Source organism: Protomyctophum parallelum (genome assembly GCF_964188405.1).
Source record: "Protomyctophum parallelum genome assembly, chromosome: 18".
Taxonomy (NCBI): Eukaryota; Metazoa; Chordata; class Actinopteri; order Myctophiformes; family Myctophidae; genus Protomyctophum; species Protomyctophum parallelum.
This window is the reverse complement of record NC_139716.1, coordinates 36,133,006-36,159,045: the sequence shown is the minus strand read 5'-3', so window position 1 is coordinate 36,159,045 and position 26,040 is coordinate 36,133,006. Positions and strand designations below refer to the sequence as shown.

At 42.5% G+C, this 26,040-nt stretch overlaps 2 protein-coding genes across 2 annotated transcripts in view; both read right to left on the bottom strand.

The window, feature by feature from the left end:
• The window catches only part of ap1s1 (adaptor related protein complex 1 subunit sigma 1), a 54,929-nt gene extending 42,348 nt beyond the window's left edge, over window positions 1-12,581 (bottom strand). Inside the window, exons 1-3 of the mRNA XM_083789324.1 lie at window positions 12,379-12,581; window positions 4,777-4,916; window positions 3,945-4,123 (exon numbers count right to left, since the gene is read on the bottom strand). Of these exons, the coding sequence (XP_083645450.1) occupies window positions 3,945-4,123 (179 nt within the window). The 5' untranslated portion in view covers window positions 4,777-4,916; window positions 12,379-12,581. The remainder of the gene's footprint in view (window positions 1-3,944; window positions 4,124-4,776; window positions 4,917-12,378) is intronic.
• Window positions 12,582-14,476: 1,895 nt separating this feature from the next.
• On the bottom strand, window positions 14,477-20,865 carry serpine1 (serpin peptidase inhibitor, clade E (nexin, plasminogen activator inhibitor type 1), member 1). Its single transcript, XM_083788769.1, has 8 exons — window positions 20,747-20,865; window positions 18,233-18,480; window positions 17,524-17,748; window positions 17,084-17,278; window positions 16,616-16,814; window positions 16,350-16,450; window positions 15,948-16,034; window positions 14,477-15,732 (listed from the first exon to the last, which is right to left on the bottom strand). Exons 2-8 carry the CDS (start codon window positions 18,477-18,479, stop codon window positions 15,602-15,604), a joined length of 1,185 nt encoding a protein of 394 aa, XP_083644895.1. The 5' UTR covers window position 18,480; window positions 20,747-20,865; the 3' UTR covers window positions 14,477-15,601.
• Window positions 20,866-26,040: the final 5,175 nt, after the last annotated feature.

Genomic DNA, 26,040 nt, shown 5'->3' with positions numbered 1-26,040 from the left:
TTGGCTATTCAAAAATCTAGAAAAACAGTGCAAATCTTTGAATATGTAACAAAATATGTTGAGATTGGGTTGGTGGCCAAATGCATATAATTTCTGGGGTCCTTGACATGAAAAAGGTTGACCCGCCCCTGGGGGCACGGTCGGTAGTGCTATTGCCTCACAGCTAAAAGGTCCTGGGTTCGAGTCCCGCTGTGGGTGCTGGGGGCGTGCTCTCTCCTCCAGGCTCCACGTCATCAGTGCCCATACCCGAGGCGGGGTTGGCGAAAAGGCCTTTCTGTGTGGAGTTTGCATGTTCTCCCCGTGTACCCTCACAAAAACATGCAGTAATCCTAGTCTCTGAACTACCTCCCCCAGTCAGCCGGGGCGCCTGATGGAGGGGAAAGGAACTGGTCGGAATAACGTGTTCCTTCCACACGCTATGTCCGGAAGCGGAATCTCTCCCCTGTCAAGTGAAAAGAAGCAGCTTGGACTCCTCATGCATACAGTATGAGGAACCATGAGGTCAGTCCGCTCCCCCCTCAGGTTGGCAGAGGAAGTGCTATAGCGCCCAGGATTACATTAGATAATTGACAGTGGGTGAACAAAATGGGTTGCAAAAAAAGGAAAAAGGTTGACCTAGTTATCAGGCTAAATAATAGACTGTCAGCTTTTAACTATGAGTCACTGTCATTAGGACCCATCATACGAGCTCAAAAAACAGATTATTTCACCGTTCAAATTTGTGCAGTGCAGATGTGGGTTGGACACGTGGGTTGGAAAGTGGGCGAAAGCTGAGTCATTTCCCCGAATGACTCATTGAGACAGTAGAACACAGAGTTATACTTTGCTGCACACCGGTGTTGTGCACGCAAAATAGCCGACGGACAAGCTCACGGCGCATTGCAGTGAGACACATTGTGAGCTTGTAGGTCAGCTATTTTCAGAGCAGGGCCGGATGCAGCTCATGCTACTAGGAGAGCATGAGAGCTCTGTGTGAGATACATGACTCTCCTCTGGGGGAGATGCAAGAAGGATGAGATAATCATCTGTTAGATCAGTCTGCCCCAGAATGCTCCCTGAGGTTTGACATTAACATTAATGAGCTAAATGGACTCACGCTTCAGTGCAGTCAGCACAATGAAAAACACAATAAAAAGGCTTTGGAACTTTTGAACCTCAGTACCACTATCATCTGAGGTAAATGATAAGAATTATATGATTTTAAAAGGGAGAACTAACAAGTATTTCCATGACTAAATTAAAGTTTGGGCCGCTACATCATCAGTACGCCTACACTACTATGTCATCAGTATATGCTTGTATATAGGAATGCCCATATATGGGCATGTTGGTTGGATCGGCGGTTCTGGACAACTGGATATCCAAAGTACATTCATTCCCTTGAGTCCTTGCAGCTGTGCACGGCCAGTTTAAAGTCGGTTGGTCTCATATATATTATGCACAGTAAAGAGTAATGAAGTAAATGTCTTACTTTAACCACTTGAACCCTACAGTATATACTTGGGGTCCCCCAGGGCTCTATACTTGGCCTCATTCACTTTTCCCTCTACATATCTCATTGCTGGAAATTGCTGGAAAAATCTACAAAGCAACGCAAACAAACCATTGTCACTACTTAGAGGCTAAGATAAATGTGGCTTTTTGTGCACTCCCAAGTTCACCCAGAGCATAGTGCTCTCTGGTCTGTATTGTAGAACATTTTCATGTCAAGGACCCCCAATGTATTTGGGCACGGACCCCCATCAGGAAATATTTTGTGCCAATGACACCCATAACAAGACTTGTTGTGAAAAAACAGTAGATCTACGAGTTCACAACACATCGCAATGTGACGCCATTTGATCGGCTGTGATCAAATAGCCATATAATAGTTACTGATTTTGATACTAACAAATGCTGCTGGGGAGCCCCTGGAAAGCCTTCAAGGACCCCTAGGGGACCCCACTGCCCTTAGAACAACCAGACAGCACTCTGGGCATGGCTCCGGTGGCTCTCAGAGATTATTTATGATGATCACATCCTAATTTATTGGCTCCACCTCTTCAGGCCTTTTGGTGACAATCAATCCACCTGCACCCAAACACACCTCCCTCTTATAGGCTTTCATCTGTCACAGCCCCACCCCAAAACTGCAAAATGCAGATGATTTAACCTTAACCTTGCACACACACACACACACACACACACACACACACACACACACACACACACACACACACACACACACACACACACACACACACACACACACACACACACACACACACACACACACACACACACACACACACACACACACACACACACACACACACGCACACACACAGTAGTGTCATATTAACCATGATATTTATAAGCTAAACACTGTTGAAATCCAATCTGTACTGATATCATATGTCACGTTTCCTCTAAACCTCCTAAATTACACAACTGAACAACAATGTTTTACATGTCTATCTATATACACCACAATCCTCTTGGTAAATGAGAAGCAACCGAAAGGTTACATTTATTAAGCATTTATTAGCATTTATGTTGGCTTAGATAGCATTTTATACAGACTTATAGCATGTTATGTAGACAGCACTATAATTGTATTGTATTTAGTCATAGCACGCCATAGTACATATGTATAGCATAGTAGTAAATATGTATAGTTTATATGTATAGTGTATGTATAGTTTCATTATATAGATATTCCACTGTTACTTTCTTAGCTTACGCATGTTTCATGATAAATACTTTTATGTGATGTATTCCCATGCTTTTGTTCTTGCTTAAATGTAAGTCGCTCTGGATTAAGAGCGTCTGCTAAATGCCTAAATTGTAAATTGTAAATTGATTAACAGTATTTTTTTATAAGTTGCAAAAATATATCTGTCACAATAGACAAATGGATATAATGAGAAGCCCTACAAGGGGATAATATAGTGAGTGAATGTGGCCATCTATTAAACCGTGGGTCTTTGAATGTCTTTGGTCTATGGTCCCAGGTGCGCACGCGGGACCATACCATAGTGTGAATAGTCTGAAGTGGGCTGCTAATCATATACAAGTTATTACTTGCGCAAGCAGAGCGCACAAGTACTGTCGTCTGCTAAACTGTTCTGTCTGTCTGCACCACAGACAGAGTAGACACAGCTTGTCTATTGATTACTCCTCTGTTGGGGCGGGGGATGAGCAACCGAGGCAGGAGCTGACTTGTAAATGTTGCAGCTATCGGTGATCTCCAATTATTTTGTTGTTATTATTGTTATTTTTTAGATATGTAGAGTTGATAACATTGAGTCGTAGAGAGAGCCCACAGGGAGGGGGGGGGGAATTAGAGAAATAAAATGAGACAGGGGATAAGAGAAGGAAGGAGAGACAGGAGACATGATAAGAGAATAATGCACATAGGCCTAGAGGAAGTCTGGCATCAGAGTAGAGGTTGACAGTCAGCGACATATAGGACACACTTACAAATCACCACATTCATTACAACAGTCAACTACTTTGCCTTAAAAGAAAAGTACAACAAAGCGGAATGAACCTTGCACAAACAAGCCTTTCTCTCCCCCTCGCCCTCATTCTCCCTCGCACACACCAAACATTTTTTAACTGAATAATCGTGAAGCAATTTGTTTAACATTTCAGTCAACAAATCAATTCAATACTTCAGCGTTTTATACTTCAACGCCCAAGGGTGACATACAAATAGTGAAAATAGCACATCTACAAGATCGCACTGAAATATTTCAATGGGTTCTGAATAGCTTATTTTATTAAATTTCCAATTATGTTTTTATAATGGATTAAATGTAATGTAAGGGGGGGGGAGGGGGAGTACAGGGAGACTGTTATTAGACCCTTGTTTAGCACATTAAGACTGTACAAGCTCACATTTACTACTGATTTGTACAATCGACCTCAGGTCTTGACGGTTGGTATATTTTCATGTTTACCTTTTATATACAATCTTGAGGTCCCGCCACTCAAGGAAGCTGCACATCTTGGGTTTGCGTGCGAGCACCACCTGCATGAGTTCTCTCACCATCTTCTTCTTGTCTCTCTCCGCTGTGGCCGTGTACCACTTCTGGAGCCTCAGCTTCCCCTGTCGACTGAACAGCAACATGAAACGCATCTGCAACAAAACACACACGCCATGGATTAAATCAAAAATAAAATCCCAAGACTAATGTGTGATTTGGGAAACGGTGTGAAACAACTGGCACTGTAATATTATATATTATTATGTTTTACTTAATATTGTTCCTGCTGTACTTACTACCAAACAGGTGAAGAAATCCCTCACAGATTGTGGCTTTGCTATTATGAGCTATCCCAGACCGTTACTGAACATACTGCTAGTTTTGACCACGTCAAATGCTCTAATCTTAATCTTAACCCATTTTGACCTGACATCAGATTCTAAAAATGTCTTCTACATCCTGACAGTTCTCAAAAAGCTATATTTCTATGTCAGTCGTTATTCGATTTTTCAAAAATAGCAGACCTACAAGCTCATAAACTTGTAGATCTGCTATTTTTCCATAGCTAAAGCATAGCATAATGCTAACACCAAAAGGGGTTCCCGCAAGCTGCCTATGACGCATTGATAGCTTATAGATTGGCTATTTGCGCTGCGCAACATGCTTCCACAGAAGACATGCTGGCTTCTATGGAATCCAAATGGCTGAAATCAATTGTGGCGAGACTGGCGACTGAGAACTGAAAATTAATGCACACGGGTCAGGTAAGGACAGATATAAAGACAGTGAGAGTTGTTGCCGTTACATTAAATTGTGATGGAGGGTGATGATGATACGTTGGTTATGACTCGAGAGGGGCTCCGAAGATGGATCGATGAGAAGATGAAGGAGAAAGGGAAGGAGCTGTTGGACTCGTCAGTGGGGCAGGGTAGCCGGCTACAACCCCTGTTGGACAGGACAGAGAAAGAATATGAGGATGTCCGAAAGTGAGTGCCATGACTGACACACACTCTCACGCATATCTATTCATCCATCTATAATAAAAATCATTATAGGTCATTGTCTCCACCAGGCCGAAGGCATGGGGAGAGAGTATGTTTTGCACTCCGTCCGTCCATCTGTGTACAGCTCATCTCCGGCACTGTTAACCTGGTCGACGCTACATTGCACATAGGCCTAGAGGAAGTCTGGCATCAGAGTAGAGGTTGACAGTCAGCGACATATAGGACACACTTACAAATCACCACATTCATTACAACAGTCAACTACTTTGCCTTAAAAGAAAAGTACAACAACAAAGCGGAATGAACCTTGCACAAACAAGCCTTTCTCTCCCCCTCGCCCTCATTCTCCCTCGCACACACCAAACGCTGGAAAACTATGAATACCACTCAACACCGTTCCCAAAGGACTGTCTGTCCTAGTTAAAGACCCAGAGTTACATTAAAACACAGTTAGATCAAAGTATATTTAAATCACTGTCAGACATTGTTGGAAGATCTTTTGACCCGGATCCACTGACAGCAGTTCTGGGGGTCAGGGGGCCCGGGGTCAAACTGTCTACTTTCCAATATAACATGGTAAAATATGTGACTCTACTGGCTCGCAGACCGATACTGTTGAATTGGAAACAAGCACAGGTTCCCACTCACACTACACTTATGAAAGATGTTATGCACTACTTGCAATTGGAAAAGATAAAGTTTGAATTGAGAGGGAGTGAAGATAGATTTTACCAGACATGGCAACCCTTCATTGACCATTTCAATAGGTGCACGCTAACCCCTCCTACACAATAGATAACATATTAGAAAATTGGAAAGAAAAGTATTTTTTCTTTATTTTATTTTTTCTCATTTAAAAATAAATGTCTGTAATTCAGTTAATTTACAACAACGTGTTGGGAAAGTTTGAGAGCAAGAGTGTCTTTGTTGTTTGTCTGTTCACATTTGTCATTGTTTAACTGTTTTTTGTTTTTTCGTGTTCATCACATTTATATATCTTTTTTATTATGTATTGTATGTGGAATTTACATTACCTGTCATTATCTTGCATTTTATATAACTGAATAACTCATTATCATTGTCAAGGATATTCTGAAGTTGTCATATACAAAAAATGCCTAATAAAAACAGTATTAAAAAAAAAAAAAAAAAAAAGAAACACAGTTAGATCATCAGAACTAATCCGCAGTGCTTTTTTTAAACGGTGGTGTCACTCTCCTCCACACAAGGTAACTTGCCAGAAACCTACACTACAGTATGTAGCCCATGCTGAGCTTTAATGCAGGAATAATTTCACAGCTGATATACTGAAGCATGATGAAGTAGGCTCTTCACAATTATTACATAAATACCTGATAACAATTATTTGAGATAATTGCACAAAATCATTATTAATCTGTAACAGCTGCAACAATGTTGTCCATGCTCTTTTAATCACCTTTCAACTTCAGTGTGAAAACGTCCAACCATTTTGGGGCATTTAGGGCAAACAGCCCTTAATGTTTTTAACACCTTAATCACCAACTAAAATATGATGATCAATTCAGCCCCAGCATGAAGCAGCACGACAGGATAACAGATCAAAAGTGCCATTTCTAAAAACCGAGGGGATTAGCTGTGCAATATTGCATGTCTGCCAAGTAACAAAAGCAACGTTTGTGTCATGCTTCCCCAGTACAGTACTGTATGTTGTTAAAGTAGACGTTCTGCCAAACTGTGTGACAGCCATTTCCTCCGTTACCTACTACTACTTTAGAGCACAGCTAGTGCAGTTAAAGTTCAGTTAAATATTATGGCTGAAGCCTGCTGCTGGCTTACAAACTCAATGACAACAATGTGACGTTTGTATCGTCTATGCGCTTGTTCTGTTTCTGATAAGGTTTACAACATTGGGGGTTTATAATACAGTAGAGCTTAAAGTTACTACATCTGTATTCTCAATTCAGGGTTTGCAGCAGAGAAACATTGTTTTATTAAGAACCGGTCCGGTAGTGAGAGACAGTGCTGGGAGAGAAGACACTTGGGTGACGTGGTGTAGTAGGTCTTAACGGACGACTCAAACCTTTAACCGATTAAGACCTGATTCTACAACTGTCCTGTAGATGCGGACCCGCATGTCAAAATATTGTGAGATGCCTCCATTGCCTCCAGAGTCCAGAAGCAAAGATTTGAGTTAAATATATTTTTTGCATTATGGATTTGAGGTGACAGGCGCATTTTGATGTCAATCAATCAAGTCGCCTTTAATTCAAGTGGCAGATGCCAAGAATATTGTCTTTTATATATTTAATTTAAATATTCTTTAGGGGCATGTCATGTGATCTACCTGCACAGCCTTTGTGATCTACCTTTTGGGCACCCCTGATACAGTATGGTGCTGGATTTCTCACAGAAGATCTGATCGCTATCAATTATTCGTGTCCATCCCTCAATATCTTTCTAAAGGAAAAAGAGGAAGGTGTTAAATCCTGGCACTTTAATCAGCTAGCTATGATCACACTTGAAGCACACACTCAACTCCTGGGTGCAATGACGATGGCCTGGTCAAAGCAAACATTGACAGTCCATTTTTATTACACTGCAGGAAAACATCTCCAAAACTTTTCCTCCCTTGTGAATGGGTAGCTACTCTAGTACTGAAATACGTGTTCCACATGATAAGAGTGGAAATCTTCCCTTTGCACACTTTGCTAGCGAGCAAGCTCAGCTGTGAACTGTGTATCCCACGCTGTTCCATGCAGACGTTGCGCAGACAACAGGTGACTCGGATTCGGGATCACGTAACGCTTTTGTTTTAGCGGTAATAACCGAAACGATTTCACAGAAATAATTACAAAACCGTACCACATCGGATGAAATTAGACTTTAGTTATTATTATTATTTCATTCTCAAGCCATTTTTTGTATGGAACCATCTAGTGACCGGGCGTTCTGAAAAGTACATCCGGGCCACGCTTATCGTCGACCCCTGCAGCTTATCGATCAATTAAACGGTTAGTTGATAAGCAGCGTTTAAAAAAAAAGGGGAGAATCTTCATTTCCCTCAATGTCCAACATAAAAATCTACGCTTTGCTGATATACAGAGAGAATACAAAAGGCATATTATATTGCTTAATCAAATACTTATTTGACCATTTGCGATACATTGCCATCTTTGTATGATTAATAGAATCAAATGAAAAGTGCACTGTCTTGTCTGTCACATTGCATGACGTTTTGATTCATTAAATTAGTTATTAAGTTAAGTTTCTTAACGGCGATTAATCGATTAACTATTAACATTCCATAGTGACAATTATTTGGAGATAAGTTGACCAGTACTGCCTCAATTTTGTTTATTCACTCAAACAACTCTTATTTCACCCTACAATGTTTTTTTAAACACTAAATAATTCAACATTTAACATGACCTGATGAAAATAAGTCTATTTTGGAAGATGTGGGCCGTGTTAATGCATCTGAAATGTCAGACGCTTTTTAGACAAATGAGCTGATATTGTCACGCTGCCAACTGCTCCCTGTGGCTGTGGGAGTCGAAGTAGAGAGTAAATGCTGGCGCGGTGACTCCATTAACCTTGGCTGACATCCCCCCTCTCCGTGTCTGAGGCTGTTGTTCTTGGGGCTTGAGCTCGACTGTGAAAGTCACCTTCCAAAATAACTTTTTGACTGATTGTGTGAAAGAGCGAGTGTGTGTGTGTGTGTGTGTGTGTGTGTGAGAGAGAGAGAGAGGCTCAGAGAAAACAGTGAGGCATGATGTCAGATCGCTGATGGGAGGCTGGATGAGCTGTTTGGTGTGTGTGTGTGGATATACCATCATCCACAAGAATGGCTTCTTTCGGAAAAATGTGCCTATTCTTAGTCTAGTTGACAATTACAGTACAGCGTTTAATCTTGCAATGCAAAGCTCTGTAACACTTTTGAGGTCAATTTAATTAAAGCACAATGAGTGAATAGGTAGGTTGAAGGCACTCAGTTTCCGCATCTCACACACATATCAGCTTTTAATTGCTTTACTTTTCTCAGACCATGACTATGACAAAAACACACTAGTCTAGTTCACAGCAAGAAGTATTCAAGTCAACTAGTCAAGAGAAGCTACACAAGCTGAAAGTTATAATAATATTTGCAAAAAGGTGACTTAACTGCAGTGTTGCCAGCTTTTGCAAGAGAAACCGTGTGCAAAAACAAGCCCAAAAGAATAAAAGAAACTAGGCCACCATAAACCTATATATTGTATACATTGTCCTTAGTCTAACAGAGAAAAAGGAGAGGTGTGTTTTATGTTTGTTTTACAACAGCAGGATTCTTGGATGTTTGTGTTGGGCATATTTACATTACGCCTCAGGTAATGCAGACAAACTATAGTCCAAGGATTGTGAATTCCACGACTCCACTGACACTCCAAAGCTAACCTTTAACAAAACACGCCAGGCTAGTGCGGCTCATTGGCCAATATGTTAATGCAGTTTATACACAGAACAGAAAGTGTAAAGTCTATCTGTGACTCATGTAAACAAGTTGTATTTAATAGCCAAGTAAAGCTATAAAAGGTCAATTTGGGATCTCTCATAATGTTCAATGCACGGAGTTCAACTCTGTTGTGCCTTAACCAGGCGGCACCGTCAACCAATACGAGACAAGTGTGTGGTTGTGGTTGACCCCACTTGCTTGCAGTTTTCTTTCACTGAGCCCAAGTCAAACAAACGTACACACAAGCAAATCAGCACTGCGCAAAATCGGCAAGACAACCGGGTAACTCAATGCTTGACGTCTCTGCCATGCATTGGTTGGCTATTCAATGGAGCAATTCAATCAATGCACCTCAAGTGTAGTTACAAGTGACTAGGTTATGAGTTGCGCCCAAAGCAGTTATAATAGCGTCACTGTCAAGTGAAAATCCATGTCCAAAACTGTTCCTTTTTTTTATTTTTCTAAAGCATTTTAAAACAGTGATAATAGCCGATATGCAAGCTTCACACCGCATTGCAGGGTGTGAGTTTGTAGATCAGCCAGTCACTCATTATGATTATTAGGTTACAGTAGGTACTGTAAAAAATAATTATATGTCACTGTGTGTGGTGACTCACTGTATCCTACTATAAATGTGCTACGTCGCTGTGTGTGTGTACTGTTGTAATACACGTAACTCGAGGACCGTTTGACCCACCGACTTCACATTCGACACACACGTTCCACACCCCCACAGCGAGTGCAGAGCCTATCGAGTCGGTCGGACCCACGGTTCTCCAGAACCACCACAAAATGCTCTGGTCAGGCTCTGCCAGTGGGCCTAATGAGGCCAACTCCTTTCACCTGTGCAATTTCCAGCCTCTGCCTCAGCCAATTGAGGCCCAACCAATCAGGCTCTGCCAGTGGGCCGAATTGATTGCCAAGTACACTTTTCAGTTTGCAGTCTTCACACACACACACACACATATCTCCATGTGGGACACCGGCTGACAGTTAAGTCAAGTCAAGCCATTTCAGTCACATCCCTACATCAAGGTCCCTACATCAGGTTCTCAAATAGCCCTCCAAGCAGAACCCAATGGTACTGAAGTTTCTGACATTTTGTTCGACCCAGACCATGGGGTCCTGTTCCACTGCTACCATGCCACCTGGGACGCACCCATTTAAAAACATAAACAACATGTTTCGTGGCTCCCCGCGCTCTATGACGATATTATTCAGTGTGAGGCTTTCTGAATATGTGAAGTATAAGTATCCATACATGCCGCTGCGAATATCTCCTGTGGCGCGGAAGCCGTTATTGTTTATTGACACCTCATTGTACCGCCTATCTGGCTAGCTAGTGGCGCTATAGCTATGACAGAGCAGATCAGAGGCAGGGACGTAGCCGCACAAGCCAACCGCACACCGGGAGGCGGTACAATAAACGGTAAACAAACAAGAAGAAATAAAGCGACCAAATCGGTCAAACAAAGATTAAAAATACTTAGCGGCTTCCGCGCCACAGGAGATATTCGCAGCGGGATGTATAGCTACTTAAAGTTCCCGAATTCAGAATAACTCAAGTAAAATAACGCCGTCTTTTGGCGCAGATCCTATTTTAGAGAGAATTTCTACATCCGTGTCCAGGGATTTCCATACGAAAATATAGTCATGAACAGGGACCCTACGTAAAACTCATAAAAATTTCAGAAAAGCTTTACGTAGGGTCCCGAGAGGGGCTAGTTCTCAAAGTGGGCCAGCAAATGTATATAGCATAAAAATCAGTTTAACTGACTTAATCACCCATTTGTATTTTTAAATAGCAGACACCAACACATCGCGATGCAAAGCGTTGTGTGAGCCATCTATATCTGCTACAACACAAACATATCTGTAAAATATATCTGGTATTGACAAGATATTTTCAGTTGGGGGTCTGCAGACAAATACATATTAATTTCGTGGTCATTGACAGGAAATGTTTGAGAACTACTGCCCTATATTTGCCACAAGCAAAACTCTAGCCCATTTCGGGACCTGCATTTTGGACGGCGGACAGCTAAGCAACTCTGGAATCTATCGTTGCAATACCAACCCTTGACAGCCCATTCATCCAAACAGAAAAGTCCTACTCCCATTTAATTTTCTGTTGGTATTGCAACTTTGGATGCCACATAGCATTTAAGCATTATAGCATGGATTTAGCTCTCTCCATTACCTGCCGCCTAACAGCCTCTCGACTTCTGCAAAAAATATATACATTTTATATATTTATAAATATAAATATAAATAACGAATTCGCTACTCACCAATACAAAGACAGGTTTTGTGATGAAAAGGCCTACTTTTCCAGTTTGCCCGGTGGACGCACTCTGAGCCCCCATCACACGTATACAATGCACTTTTTGACTAGAAAATGAAGATCTTTCACCCGGAACGAAAAAGTGCACAGTGCACTCAGTACAGTGAACAAAAACATCTGGTCAAAACCAGGTAAACCAGATAAGGTATGTGCAATTGGAGGGAATAAATACACAGCATTGTGTTAAAGCTATGTTACATACTGTAGCAACTTGGAAAACTTGGCTTATATAATATATAACACAACAGTCCCCCCTGAACTAAACAGCAAGCTTACTCGCGTGCAATGCCCATTACCGCAACTTTCTTTCCTCCGATTCCAACTTTGCCCATATTACGATGCGATATAATATTATGGAATACAAGAGTGCACAGCTACACAACAGGTGGCTGTCAATGTCATTAGAATGCATTCTGTGTCCCTAAAATGGCCTGGTAGCATGGAAGCTAGCGTGTCTTCTCATCCAGGTGGAGGAGGAAGGGAACACACAGGTGTCCTCTTCCTGAAACCTGAAACACCTTGCATGCTAACGTTAGCAGAGACTAGCTTCCGTTCCATTCCAACGTACAGTAAAACAGTGGTACTTACCATGGTATGCCGTCCGTACCCCCCAACGATGAAAAGCTTCGTAGGAAGAAAACAAAAAGGAGGGGTGTTTTCTATTTAAAAACCGGGTCGTATTAACGCACAAAACGCTAACATTGTTCAAATGAGTCCATTAAAAAAAAGAAAAGAAAGCACCCGGTGAGGTGACAGCACAGCAGCGCGAGCGTCAGCTGTTCTCAAATCCACCTCTGTCTTGTGTGTGTGTGTGTGACACATGCGCATTGCGCATTCTAGACGTGCGTGACCGTGGGACGTACGTCCCATAGCCCGGGGGGAGAGATGCCAGCTAGCCCTGTGATTGGGCAAGTCGGGTCGTCAAGGGCGACCGCTGCATTCACGTTTCGGCCGAGTGGGTCACCCTGACAACCAATTAAGCCAATATAGCGCTACAAACCCTCCAGGCAATGGGATCATAAAGTCTCTGAAAACAGCAGATCCACAAGCTCACAGCTTATTGAGGATGCGACGCTCTGTGAGCTTGTAGATCTGCTGTTTATAGCATAAATTATTCTGGGCATTACTGTCTGTATCTTGTATTGTTGCTATTTAATTATAAAGTACAGTAGGCCTTTCCAATACAGGGTGAAGAAAGGTGAACTTGAGCATCACAACGACTAAAACATTTTAGACAGGATCGAGGGAATTGTATTTTTAATTTCAAAGAACATATGGTAGATTGATGTTTCAGTTCAGTGAGTAAGCTGCTGAGTTCAAATTGTTTCCAAATGTTGTTGCCATGACAAAATGAAACGGTGATGTAGTTACCATGGAAACGGTAGCAATTGGAAGGGTGAAGGCAACAAATGTGTAAGACGTGCTGTAGCCTACTGTACAATATATGAGTCAATTACACTACTACACACTTCTGAACTGTCATGAAAATTTAATAGCACACGTTTTTGTGACAGCTTGCACTGTAGACTATACCGTATGTTGCTCTTTAGAATGCCCTTATAATTCTCTTATAATGCTCATTATTGTATCATGGCTTTGCCCTTTTGTGTGAACCATGTTCTGCATGAACACTAGAGGTCAGAATGCTTCTAGATACCTATACTTACAAGAGACAGTCACATTTAATGTTGGCTTACATTTATCTTTCTTTCTTTCTTTCTTTCTTTCTTTCTTTCTTTCTTTCTTTCTTTCTTTCTTTCTTTGCTAGCTATACTACTTGTCTTTGTATTTGAGGAAACATGGAGGCTGAATAAGAATAAGCTAAATAAAAAAGAACATGCCTCCAAAATCACCAAATCTGTATAGTATGTTAATCATCCTACGACTATCACATTCTGCTGTATTTGGAGGTTGTCTCCCTTCTCTTCAAATGAAACATTTCAACACCCACTCATGGACAATGGCAATACGTTATCTGAATAGTGTCAATCTGACACTATTGTAGTAGTGTACAATTCCACAAGCTGCAGGTTCACCGGGTTACAGCAGCAAAATACAGCAATATTCTCATGCAGGGTTAGTGACAGGTACCATGGTTTATTGTTTCAGGTACTGTAGGTACATTTGTGGTCATATGTATTCAATTCATCAACAAGGATGGTCGGTAGCACGGTACAGTATGTGGCCTACCATTGTACTAGTATGGTAGGCTACCAGTGGTTCCCAAACCTTTTCATGTCAAGGTCCCCTAAATTGACACTAATGAGCCTGCGGACGCCCATTTGAAAAATATATGCCAGGGACCCCCCATAAGAGAAGATTTTGACTGCTCTAGCAGTGATTCTCAACCTGTTTAATTTCAAGGACCCCCAGTTTGACATGCATACTAGTCTACAGACCCCCATTTCATGTCATTTCTATCTCTGAGACCCCCAATTCATATTGTAAAATCAATGTTAATGAAACACTGAGAGTGTACAAATGTCTACACTCTCAGAGCTACAGACCCATAAGGGTCCATTTGGTTACAAACTATCATTTAGCTGGGTACCCCCTGGAACTCCCTCAAGGACCCCTGGGGGGTCCCTAGACGGCCGGACCCCACTTTGGGAACCACTGAGCTATACTACATACTGTATGTACTACAGTTTGATAGGTTATTATCATGTAATTAATCACAAGAGTATGGCTTTGTAAAAACATATTTATTTTTTTATATAAATATATAAATATTGTAAAAAATACAACTGTATATTTGCAACGATAAAGAAATAATGAAATAGCCATTACAAACATTGTAAAAATAGAAAACAAAATACATCAACCTGCAAAGTTTTTTTAACAGTCAAGCAGCCATAAAGGTGCATTTTACAAGTGTTTTTCCTCGTTAAAGAATGACCTGTATTTACATACTGTCAAATGTATCAGTGCCTCCGAGTTTAGAAAATGGTAAACGATGACATTTCCTTTCTTTCGAATTTCTTCATATAATTTCCATCTAGTCAACCATACCCATCAAAAGAAATAAATTAGTAACATACAAACAACCAAGAAATACTGTATAATAACTCTGTTATTCTCTCATGTCAAACACACTTTATCTCTTTAAAGGTATATTCAGTGATTTCACTTAATTCAAAAATCACTTATTGTTTTGTTTTGTTGTGATAATCATCACTACTATAGAGTGTGCTGACCATATAAGGAGTTCCTCCCTGTCCCCAGCTAACCCCTGGGGGTCAAAAAAACCTTAGGTTTGTTTTTGGCTAGGTGGCCCAGCCTTCATCCAATTAGAATAGAGAGGGGCCTCCCACCAATCATGATTGAGCGGGGGCGGGCCTTGGTGTGTGTGCTGTTGGCCTGTCGCGTGTCCCCCCACTGTAGTGCTTGTTACCGGGGCGGACCAGGTTTTTTTTTCCAAATCACTGAATGCTCCTTTAAAGCTGCAACCCGGAACTTATTTAAATTAATACATTAATACAGTATACTGTTATACTGTTCCATTGAGACATTTAGACCCTGGTTCTGGGAGGGACATCATAGTACTGCCTGAAGCTCACAAGTGCAGAGCAGTACAAATGTAGTCTTCCGTGCGGGAGAACAGTGATTACAGCTTTAACATAAAGGGGGACAAAGCATTATACATACACTCTCGAGTCAGTCAGGGACATATTTGTTGTATAACTGTGGACATATCTGCTTTGTCACGTTCAAGTCTCAGTAGCAAGTTTGACTGGCAGTAGACACCGCCAATGGAATGATTAGGAGTCGGTATAGTTTGTTGTGTGTCGAGTGGCTGGGCGATTGGCCACTAGTGTGTCTGTGGCTGGTTGACCTGGCCCATGAACAGAACAGCACCTGTGGCTTTGTGCTGGATGAGGAACAGGAAAGGTCTGTCCATGGTTAGACTCTCCACAGCCATGCGGGAGAACATGATGGCACCTATAGCAGAGAGACAATTACGAACTAAAGTTAAAAATAATAAAAAACAACTAAATAGAATAGAATAGAATCCTTTTTCAGTTTCTATAAATCATTGCAAATACCTGAAAAACTAGTGAAATAGTCAAATAGTAATAGTCAGTTAGGAGATCTCCTAACTCGTCATGATAAAGCAGATGAGAGAGGATGAAAGAGAGGGTGAGTTCATATCGTACTTGTTGCGGCAGCTCCCTTGGTGCCCTCCTCGTTCACCTCGATCTTCACTCTCTGCAGAACCTTGGAGACGCACAGCCTTTCCTCCACTATAGAAACAACAAGCAAAGCTACTTTAGACACACAGCAGCCCAAACGTGCACACACTGACCGCTCTGACCGTCTGAACGGCATAAACATACACGTACACTGCACAAAGTCTTTCTTTGTAGTGTGTAACATTGACCCATACATCAATGCAATACGGCGTTATTTGAAGAAGAGGTCGCACTCTATTGGACACGATTAGATATGCCGCCATCTTTATTTTAGTTTGCACATCGTCCAATTAGCTCTCTCAATCGGGAGAGGGAGTCAATGCACACTTGTTGAAGCTTTAAGTTACAGATTATATAATAACTTACAGGTGATCCGTGTGAAGTCAGCGGTAGCCAGGTTGAACATGCCTCCCAGGCCCAAGTTGGTGAGAGCGGCCTTCAGATTCACATCAGTGTCCAGGGTGAACCTACAGTAACACAAACACAAGCTGTTAATTATCATATAGGTGACACACATACTGCAAATAGCATTCCTCTTAACAGTCCAAAGAATTCCTTTCCTCATCTTCTACTCATGCCATTTTTCACTAAAGGAACTCAAAAGTATCAACGTGTGTCGATCTCTCTCTCACCTGGGCAGGGCCAGCTGGCGTTTGAGGTTCCTGAACTCGGCCCTCCACTGCTGTATCCTCTTGACGCTCAGCTCCTTGATGAGTGCGCTCGCCGGCACCGAGGGCTCGAAGGGAGACACCAGGAGCATGCTCAGAGAGTCACCTTCATAGGGAACCTCGATGACATCATAGTCCAGACCGTCGGCAGAAACAAACTCACCTGTTGATTGTGGAAAACCCAGATAGAGAGAGTTTAGAATGGAGTTACAGTGCACACTGTATTATATTTGTTGACCCTGAGATACATGAGAAATTGAGCACATTTTGTACAAGCTACAAGCTCACAACGCCTCGCACAACAACCCCTCTTGAAGACCCCTGCTCTAATGAATATATATCGTATTTTCTGTACATTTGTATTTCGGGCTATGTCTTGCCCGTTGGCATAAAAAAGTGCTTGCTTGACTTGGAGGGAGTCGGTTGACATACCGACATTGAAGCGGTTGGTAAGACTCATCATGGGAACGGGCACAGAGCTGCCGTTGGCACAGTGGAACATCCTCTCCTGGGTCAACCTGGGGTCAAAGGGCACCTTCCACAGGCCCTGGAAGTGGAGGGCGTTCAGGATGACCAGGCGGGTCTGGTCAGTCAGGGATCCAGAGGTCAGGAATTCTGGGATGATACCTGCAAAGACGCAAAGAAAACGGAAGATTAGTGAGGGAATTCTAACAAACAATTTAAACTTGAACTCTGTGAGATTAAACTATTTATCGATAAGTGTGTTTTTTTATAGACACATTTTATACAGGCAGCTGGTTCACGGCAGGAAAGAAATATGCGTCTGCTATGAAATCAGGAACCAGCAAGTTCTTCCATCATTGTTAATGGGTTAACCAGGGAAAGGTCACCACGGTCATGTGGCCAAGTACCTGCGGTGTGGTCAGAGACCCAGCCGTTGATGACGGCGAGGGCCTGCTCTGGCTTGGTGAAGTCCACCTGGTGCGGCTCGCTCTGGAAGGCCTTCATCAGCGACCGGCGGTAGCTCTTCTCCAGGCTCATCTTCCTCTCCACCATCACGCCGCTCGCCACCTCCACGCCGTCCTCGCTGGACACGTCACGCTGGAGCAGGCGCTGCTGCCGAGACATCCCGCGCTCTGGACGAGAGAGAAAGACATAAGAACCATGTAAGTGTAAAATGTAAGTGTGCAATTTTACCACTTAAGCCCTTACATAATCAGGCATATACGTACAACCGGCGGAACTAAGCTCACAACAGTAGGCTCGACATCTTGTAGCCTAGATCTCCTATTTTTGACACTTTTTGATACTTTTTTGCATTATTTACAAGATTTTGGGAAGTTTCTGGAAAGTGTTTTAAAATGTTCTCCTATAATGAAATGTGAAGTGTTTAACCCAGAATCCATATTGTGGGGAAAACCTTTGCAGAAAATTAGCCAATGCACAAGCTCACAATGCTTGAAACATAAAAGTCACTAGTTTCTATCCCTGAGGGTCAACCAAGTATAGGAGTTCTGCTGTTAATGGTATAATACTGTCAAAAAGGAAATCTGGAACATGCCATGTGTATCTTTTGGATCATGGATGTACACAAGTTACGATCAGGAGCCGTCGTGGTACCTTGCAGAGTGAAGCCCATTGCGGCGGTCAAGGCCCTGCGGGTGTTTCCGCCGGCGCCCAGCTGGGCCATGCCCATGACGGAGGCCACTCCGTAGGGGGAGAAGGCCAGGTTCTCTCCCTTGGGCGCCGAGAGCTGGGCCAGCTCCGAGAACACCCTCAGTCCGAAGTCTGTCTGCCTGTCCTGCAGGAGGCCGCCGAGACTCGCACCGCTCAGGGACAGGAAGAGGAACGCGCACACGCAAAGCATCCTGGGAAAGAGAGAATGGTGTTATGTTGAGGTTAGTATTCTTTCGAGAGCAACGATTCAACAACAACCTGTGGGCCGCGGGGGGCCCGAAACCACGAAGATTTTAACCTGTGTTTTAATCTGTGTTATTTTAGATTTCAGCATTGGCTAATCAAAAATAGCAGATGTACAAGCTCAAAGTGTACGTGGCACGAATCTTGTAGGCTATACATCTGCTATTTTTAAACATGTTTTAAAGATATTAAGTGTGAAAACTACCGGTTTAGAAGGCAATTGTAGAATTGGCCTCAGGTCTTGATAACATTCAAAAACATTATGTAAAAAAACATACAGTACAGTTTTACATACAGTACAGTTTTCTTCAAAACATTGACTTAACACTGATTAAATCACTAAAATCGCAGCCCATTCGGCTGACCGTGTTAAGGTCAGATGGGTGGGCTGATAAAAACCCTTCTGGGTTTTTCAAGTGGACGCTGATCCACAAAATGTTGAGAAGCACTGGTATATCAATGTTAAGCTTGGTATTCTTTATAGAGTCACAAGGAGGCACAGTGAGATATCTGAGTAGAACCACACAAAGCTTCCTGTTCAATTTGCCTCTATCTCTGCTAAAACATGGAAAAACACATCAGCCATAAACATCTAAATATAGTTTTTAACAGACGGCTGTGCAAATATGCAGTAGATGAGTATAATCTACTGTGCAAGGAAACCGTTAACCCAAGAAGTTATTCTAAGAACTACAATTTTCACAGAAATAGTACTTGGGTTGGTTTGCTGACTTGTTAAGTTTGGTAACAAGAGCTAGCACATTTTCTGCTGTGCTCGCCAACAAAAATGCTTAAAACTTTCTAAAATTATAAACAAAACCTTATGATGGAAAAATAATGTTCCTTGTGTCATTTAGATTTTGAGTTGCTCAATACTGTGACATTATTTGGCACCAGAGAATACTGACTCACAGTGCAATAGGCCATCATACTCAGTTAGTGTCAGTGTCAATCTAACTCCTAATGTTTTTAAATGGAAACAAATGGACCTGTAAGGTCGGTCAATTATTTTCCATTTTGTAGCCCTACAGTCTTAAAAAATTAACAATTCTAGCTTAGCTCTTAAACTATATGAAGCTTACATAATACAAGTTAGACTTTGCATTGGTTCTGCAATGCTGTGATTAATTCGAAATTTCAGAATTGTTTCTGTCCAGTTTTAGTCCATTCATTGAATTTATAGATGTCACCAGACGTGGCCTATCAGTAGTTGTAGATCTCAGATTGTCTGGTTACACAAGACTACAGGCCTTAGAACTGAATGGAGACCTTGGCACTGATATAAGATCTCGGCACTGTAGTATAAGACTAAATGCCCCAAATTGTAGACAGTTACAGCTACAAGTAGAGGGGGGGGGGGGCTGGACATAACAAGCACCATGCAGCTGCCAACTTTGAACCAACTCAGAGAAGGTGTGTGTGCGTACATAGCCTGTGTGCTTTACTGGAAGTGAGTCACTAACCATACGTTCCTAGTTTTCCACTGCATAACATATACATACTGTACAGTGTACATCAGTAGCGTATCCATGCTAAATCAAACTCTGTGACCACAGGGCTCTGTATAACCTATAGCTCACACACCCATCATGGTGGTAGCCTACAAACCCCCTTTCACTGCCACCACTAACTACACAGGAGCTGGACACTGCTGTTTCTGAGCTGAAGTTAACCACTTTCAAACCAGCATCCCTGAGTCTATATGAGCATGTCATTATAGGGGAAAGGAATACACACGCATGTCAATATAAACTATGTAAAATGAATCCAAGGCAATTCAGACATTAACAAAATAGCAAATCATAGTAAAAATAATGCATAATTTAAAAGGTATCATGTAATATTATACAGCACATTCAACAGATGTGATTCTTCAGTAGCATTATGTTGCATCACAATTTCCATTCACTCCTGTATATTAACTGTATGACTCTTTTAAAACAAATACCAAACCTGTGATATTACAGTATGAATCATGGAAATAGGTTTTATGCAACTAATCAACTCACGCCTGCACTTATTCACACTGACATTCAAGGATAGCCTGCCCTATACTGTGTCTTCCAACATTTCTGTAGCTCTGACAAGTTCTAAAACATATTTACAGAGAGCTTTCTTGTCATTTGCATCCTAAGAGTATATTTTGAGCATTTTCTATTCATGTAAAACCGGCATGTATGTTAAGAGAAGTTCAGTTCAGAAATAAATTATTACCTTGTAGGTTGAAGTGTTTGAAGTCAGGTGTTTTAAAGTTTTTGAAAATAAAGGAGTTCTCGTAGTTGACGTGTTGGCAGTTGAGTGTCTCTCCTGTTGCTCCTGGTCTTACACCGGTTTAATGTGAGGAACTAATGGAGCTCCTCTCTTTATATAGAGGTGGGGACACATGGTTGGAGAGCATGTTGTTCTACTGCCCCTCCCACTACTCACTCACTCTCTCCACCCTCACTTTCTTCACACATATGCCGCACACACACACTCACGTACGACTACGTACACACGCACGCGTGTGCGCACACATACGGAAGTCATTACTGGGTATGAGGTCACCCGACTGTCTGGACAGGCACCCTTTCTCTTGAGTACACACACACTCTCCTCTGACACATTCTCTCTCTCTCTCTCTCTCTCTCTCTCTCTCTCTCCCTCTCTCTCTCTGTTGCCCATACACACACAAAATTTTCCATTATTGATCAGTGCTGCTCATATCAAATTTTTTGTCATGCCCTCAAGGAAAAACAGGCTTGATTTGAACAAGTTTGCATTCATGCATGTGTGCATAGGTGCGCGCACACACACACACAGACAGACAGACAGACAGACAGACAGACAAGTCTACACCATTCTCCTTTGGTGTGCATGGCACAGGTTATTCTCTTACAGAACCCTTATTTCTGTCAATTTAATTTCTTATTCATTGAATTATCTTTATTTTGTTGTTTTGTGTCAGCGTGATGGCTCTACACCAAAAACTAAATACTGCCTTTAATGTGTCTGAATAATTGGCGTAAGTGGCCAGACACAAAAACAATTAATTCACTCACTCATGCACACGAGCAAGTTCGTACGCATGGTGCACAGACATGCACGCAAACATGCACACGCACCCACACACACATTGTGTTGGTATGTTTGACTATAGCAGTTCTCTCAGAGGAGAAAGTCCAGTCATGCTGTTTAGTCAAGGGATCCCCCATCATGCACCACTGTCCTCCAGGGGGTGACGGGTCACTAACGGGGTGAAATCATTGGCCACTGTTTGTTGACACACTGACTATGACACATTCCAGCAGCTCATCAGCTGGCTGACAGCCTTGGCACTGTGCCAGTATACATGGACAGTGCAAACAAACTGACAGAATATAGGACAGACACATACAGCACGTATTGTACGTGTGACGAATGTAGAATAAAAGTCAACTTCTGGTTTCTTGTGAACGTGCCGGTCATGACAGTGTTGCGCATCCTCACAAAGATGTCCACTTGTCACATGTGGCGAACTGATAACACTGCAGTATGACGAGCCGGCGCTGAGAGCAGAAATTATGTCGTGTCTTTGAAATAGTGACCCACACACACACACAGCGTGACAAATTGATGAAGACTCACATTTGCAGGATGTATAGCTTTTTAATACTTGGATTCCACACCACTGGGCGGGGTTTACGCTCTAAAAACACAAAAATAGTCTATACTAACTAGATAAAGTGCCCCTCGGGGCACATAGGTCTCCACCAGGGCAAGTCATGTTGTGGCCTCCTGGTGGCGTATAATAGGCCAATATGAAAAGGGTTCCATTTCTTCTTACACCTTGGATGGCAATTGGATTATTTGAGGCATTTTGTTCAAAAAATGTGTTTTGCAAAAATCCACCTGTTGGTGGCGCTATAACAGGCCAATGTGAAAAGGGTGGGATATATTCCTCAGCCTAGTAGGAAAGTCTGTGAAAGATTTCAAGTAAATTGCACGCTGCGTTCATGATTTGAGGCTTTTTGTTCTAAACGGACCAATCCTGCAAACTTTGAAAGCCAATTTTAGCCAATTAGGATGGAATATGAAATATCGAACAGATCCGTCTTGAACACATGACTATAGAGATACTGTGTAACAATTTGCGGGATTTTTGGACAGAATCGGCCTCCTGGTGGCACTATAACAGGCCGTTCTGGAAAGTTTGGGGCAGAGGTTCATAGTTTGGCTACTTGTTTTCCTACAGTAGTTTTTCCTCTTCCTTCGCTTGCCAAACTCACCTACTCTCTCTTTCCAACTTTGACTTGCTGGGGTTAAGGGGTGAGGGTAGGGGGTGTGAGAGTGATGCAGCAAAAAGTCCAAATTTGGTTCAGTGGTCGGCCGGCATTCCATGTCCCACTACTCATGATGCCTCTCTAGCAGACGTGAGCGCGAGGGACAGCTCACACACTCACCGTTTCCAAATATCTCTGGTATGAAGGCATTGTCAGGGTTGTCTAGAGTCTAGACTGCTTGTCCGCTTATCTTCCCTGTAGGAAGTTCCAGAAAAGAGAGCTTCCTTGAGTGGGTGTCTTCTGCACAAAGCCTTGTTTATTTTTCATTTCAACAGTGTCGCTCGCCTCAATAATAGCAAACGTCCAACTGAAAACAGTGATGTGTGTCTTTTTGATAGCATGGCTGTAGAACAGTGGTCCTCAAACATTGTCATGTAAATAGGATCCAGTAGGCATAAGCCATGGACCTCCAAGTCCACAATTTTAAAAGATCTTGTGCCAGGGACCCCCACAAGAGAATATTGTTGTCATTATATTTGATTTAGTATAGATACTTATCCAGGTGACTTACTGCCCAGCACACACTTTGGGTGTATACAGAGATTTAATGGGGTGCATACTTAGTTTAGACTAGTCAAGGACCCCCTGAACCAGAATCCCCGCAGCACCTCCCACAGTATCTCCTGAGGTCATATGCCTTCTCCAAATCCACAAAGCACATGTAAACCGCATATACATACTCCCAGGCCCTCTCCAGGATCCCTGCAAGAGTGAAGTGCTGGTCAGTTGTTCCATAGCCTCGGTACTGCAGGCGTTTTGTAAAAAAAAAAAGCCTGTGCAAATGAGCCACGAAAAGTGGCATAGGACAAATTTGGTGACATCAGTGTCCTCTGCTGTGTTCAACTGGGTAGGGGAGGGGAGGATCGAGGAGGGAGGCGGGCGCACTGTTTTCGCCACCATATTTGAATCCGCCCCTCTAGACTAGAAATCATACAACCTGGACGGGGAGGCCATGCTGTCATTGCCTTGTTCATTTTATTCTCTGACTGTGATCTCATAGTCTGCGGGCAGCTTTTTAATCACTTTCCTTTTGTGAACTTATCTACAGTAGAGTATGTCTAATTTATTTTACAGTCAAGGACAGACTTGTTTCCTTTGACTGAGAACGAGAGTTGAATTTTTATTTTGATATTTACTTACTTGTAACAGAATGTTTTGTCATTGCAGTATTGAAAAGTTTTGCAGTATTTGGTTTTTCCACCACTGAAAAACAGCAGACGTCTCGCCAAAATCCCTCACGTCCCTTCTTCCCGTCACATCTCACTCTGTTACCATGGCAATAAAGACATGGGTGAAACAACGTTGTAACTTAACCATAGACCGTAGAACTAAAAGATGACTTGGATGCTCGTTAAAGTTGAGAGTCTCGTCAAGACCGTGATGTCATTGTCTACGGAGGCCCCTTTTTGGGGTGTCACAGTGATGGCGTGTTTTATAGTCCTCTGGTTTTTGAGCTTAGCTTCTGTTTCTGTGTACCTCAGGTTTGTTACGGCGTTAAACGAGCTATCTTGTTAAAATACATCAAGCGGCACAATTTAACACATGAGGTGTTCACCACTAATGAACTTGGAAACACGCTCAAAACTGCTCACACGTACATGCGCAGATGCACTCAGTGCCGCTCACTCACGTGTGCTTACTCTCACACACGCACGCATGCACGCCCACAGACACGCACGCACGCACACGCACACGCACACACACACACACACACACACACACACACACACACACACACACACACACACACACACACACACACACACACACACACACACACACACACACACACACACACACACACACAAATAACAACAAAGGGACACAGGAATCTCTCTGGGGATAAAGATGAGCTCATGTGTCAGTTATTTTTGTGGATAGGAAACTGCAATTCTAAAAAGGCATGTCATGGTGTTTGTTTACACAGTAATACTGGATTCAATATCATGTATATTTAGACCATATTTTGACCCCCCCACCCCCATTGAGGATTTGGTACATACTGTTCCATATACGGTTCTGAGAGGAAATGTGGTCCGTACCACCCACTCAGATCTGTCTGAGGAGGGGGGGGGGGGGGGGATGCTGGGAACAATGACGGCTCTGTTACCATAGCAACAGTCTGTAATGTTGTTGCTGTTGTTGTTATAAACTACAACAGACATATGGCAAGACCATTAAGTGGGCTTCACCTAACTGGTTTCACATAATGTATACAGTACATACATTGCAGATGAAAAGAGCGCACCAGTGTCGCACACCAAAAATAGCAGATCTACAATCTCACATCGCCAACACCTAAACCTAACCTCTAAAGGCCTATTTGTACTCATACATTTTAGGTGATAAGGTGACCACCAAAAACTACAACATGACATCACGCCGCGGAGTCACCACTCACTAAAACGCAGACCGCCGTTTAGTTGGTCACCTTATCACCTAAAACTGGAGTATGAATAAGTCTTTAATGCCAGTCCCCGCAATCGCCTCGTCCGCGCCGCTCGATGCAACGTCATACCAAGTTATATCGTTGCATGGCAATTGTGCCCCTCGAACACACACACACACACACACACTCTCATGCACTCTCACTCTCTCTCACACACACACACACACACACACACACACACACACACACACACACACACACACACACACACACACACACACACACACACACACACACACACACACACGTACAGTGCAGATACAAACCAAACGAAAGAGAAAAACTGCTCTGGCAGGCTAATTGATTAGACATTTGTCTCAGTGTCTGCTAAACAGCCCCTGTGGTCAAAGTGATTAGTAGGTGTTGTTGGGTGAAAGAAGCTTAACACATGCCAAGAAACCATCTGTCCGACATGAACGTTTCTTGTCTAGTCGTATTAAACCAGAAAAAACAGCTGCCACAGGGAAGCTGTTTTCACAGCGTAAACAAGCACCAAATGATTTTGACATCCAGCATCTTCTAGTCGTGACTTCTAGAAGTACTCAAATGGTCTACTTAAGTAAACGTATTAATACAACATTATAGAAATGCTGTATTAATTGTGACCAAAGGTAATTATGGAATTGTGCATTTCCCGTCAGTGTGTTGGTTGGTTGGGCATGTGACATCACGTGACATCAGGAGGATGGAGCATGTGACATGACTGACATCACGTGACATCATCAGGGATGGAGATCCCTGATGTCATCAATATTAAG

What these genes read in the sequence shown, in the direction of transcription:
- serpine1 (XM_083788769.1), bottom strand. Translation starts at nt 18,479, where the DNA reads ATGCTTTGCGTGTGCGCGTTCCTCTTCCTGTCCCTGAGCGGTGCGAGT. An exon ending in AATGGGCTTCACTCTGCAAG is followed by an intron (nt 17,749 to 18,232) that starts GTACCACGACGG and finishes TCTCTCGTCCAG; the next exon opens with AGCGCGGGATGTCTCGGCAG. An exon ending in GGTCTCTGACCACACCGCAG is followed by an intron (nt 17,279 to 17,523) that starts GTACTTGGCCAC and finishes GCGTCTTTGCAG; the next exon opens with GTATCATCCCAGAATTCCTG.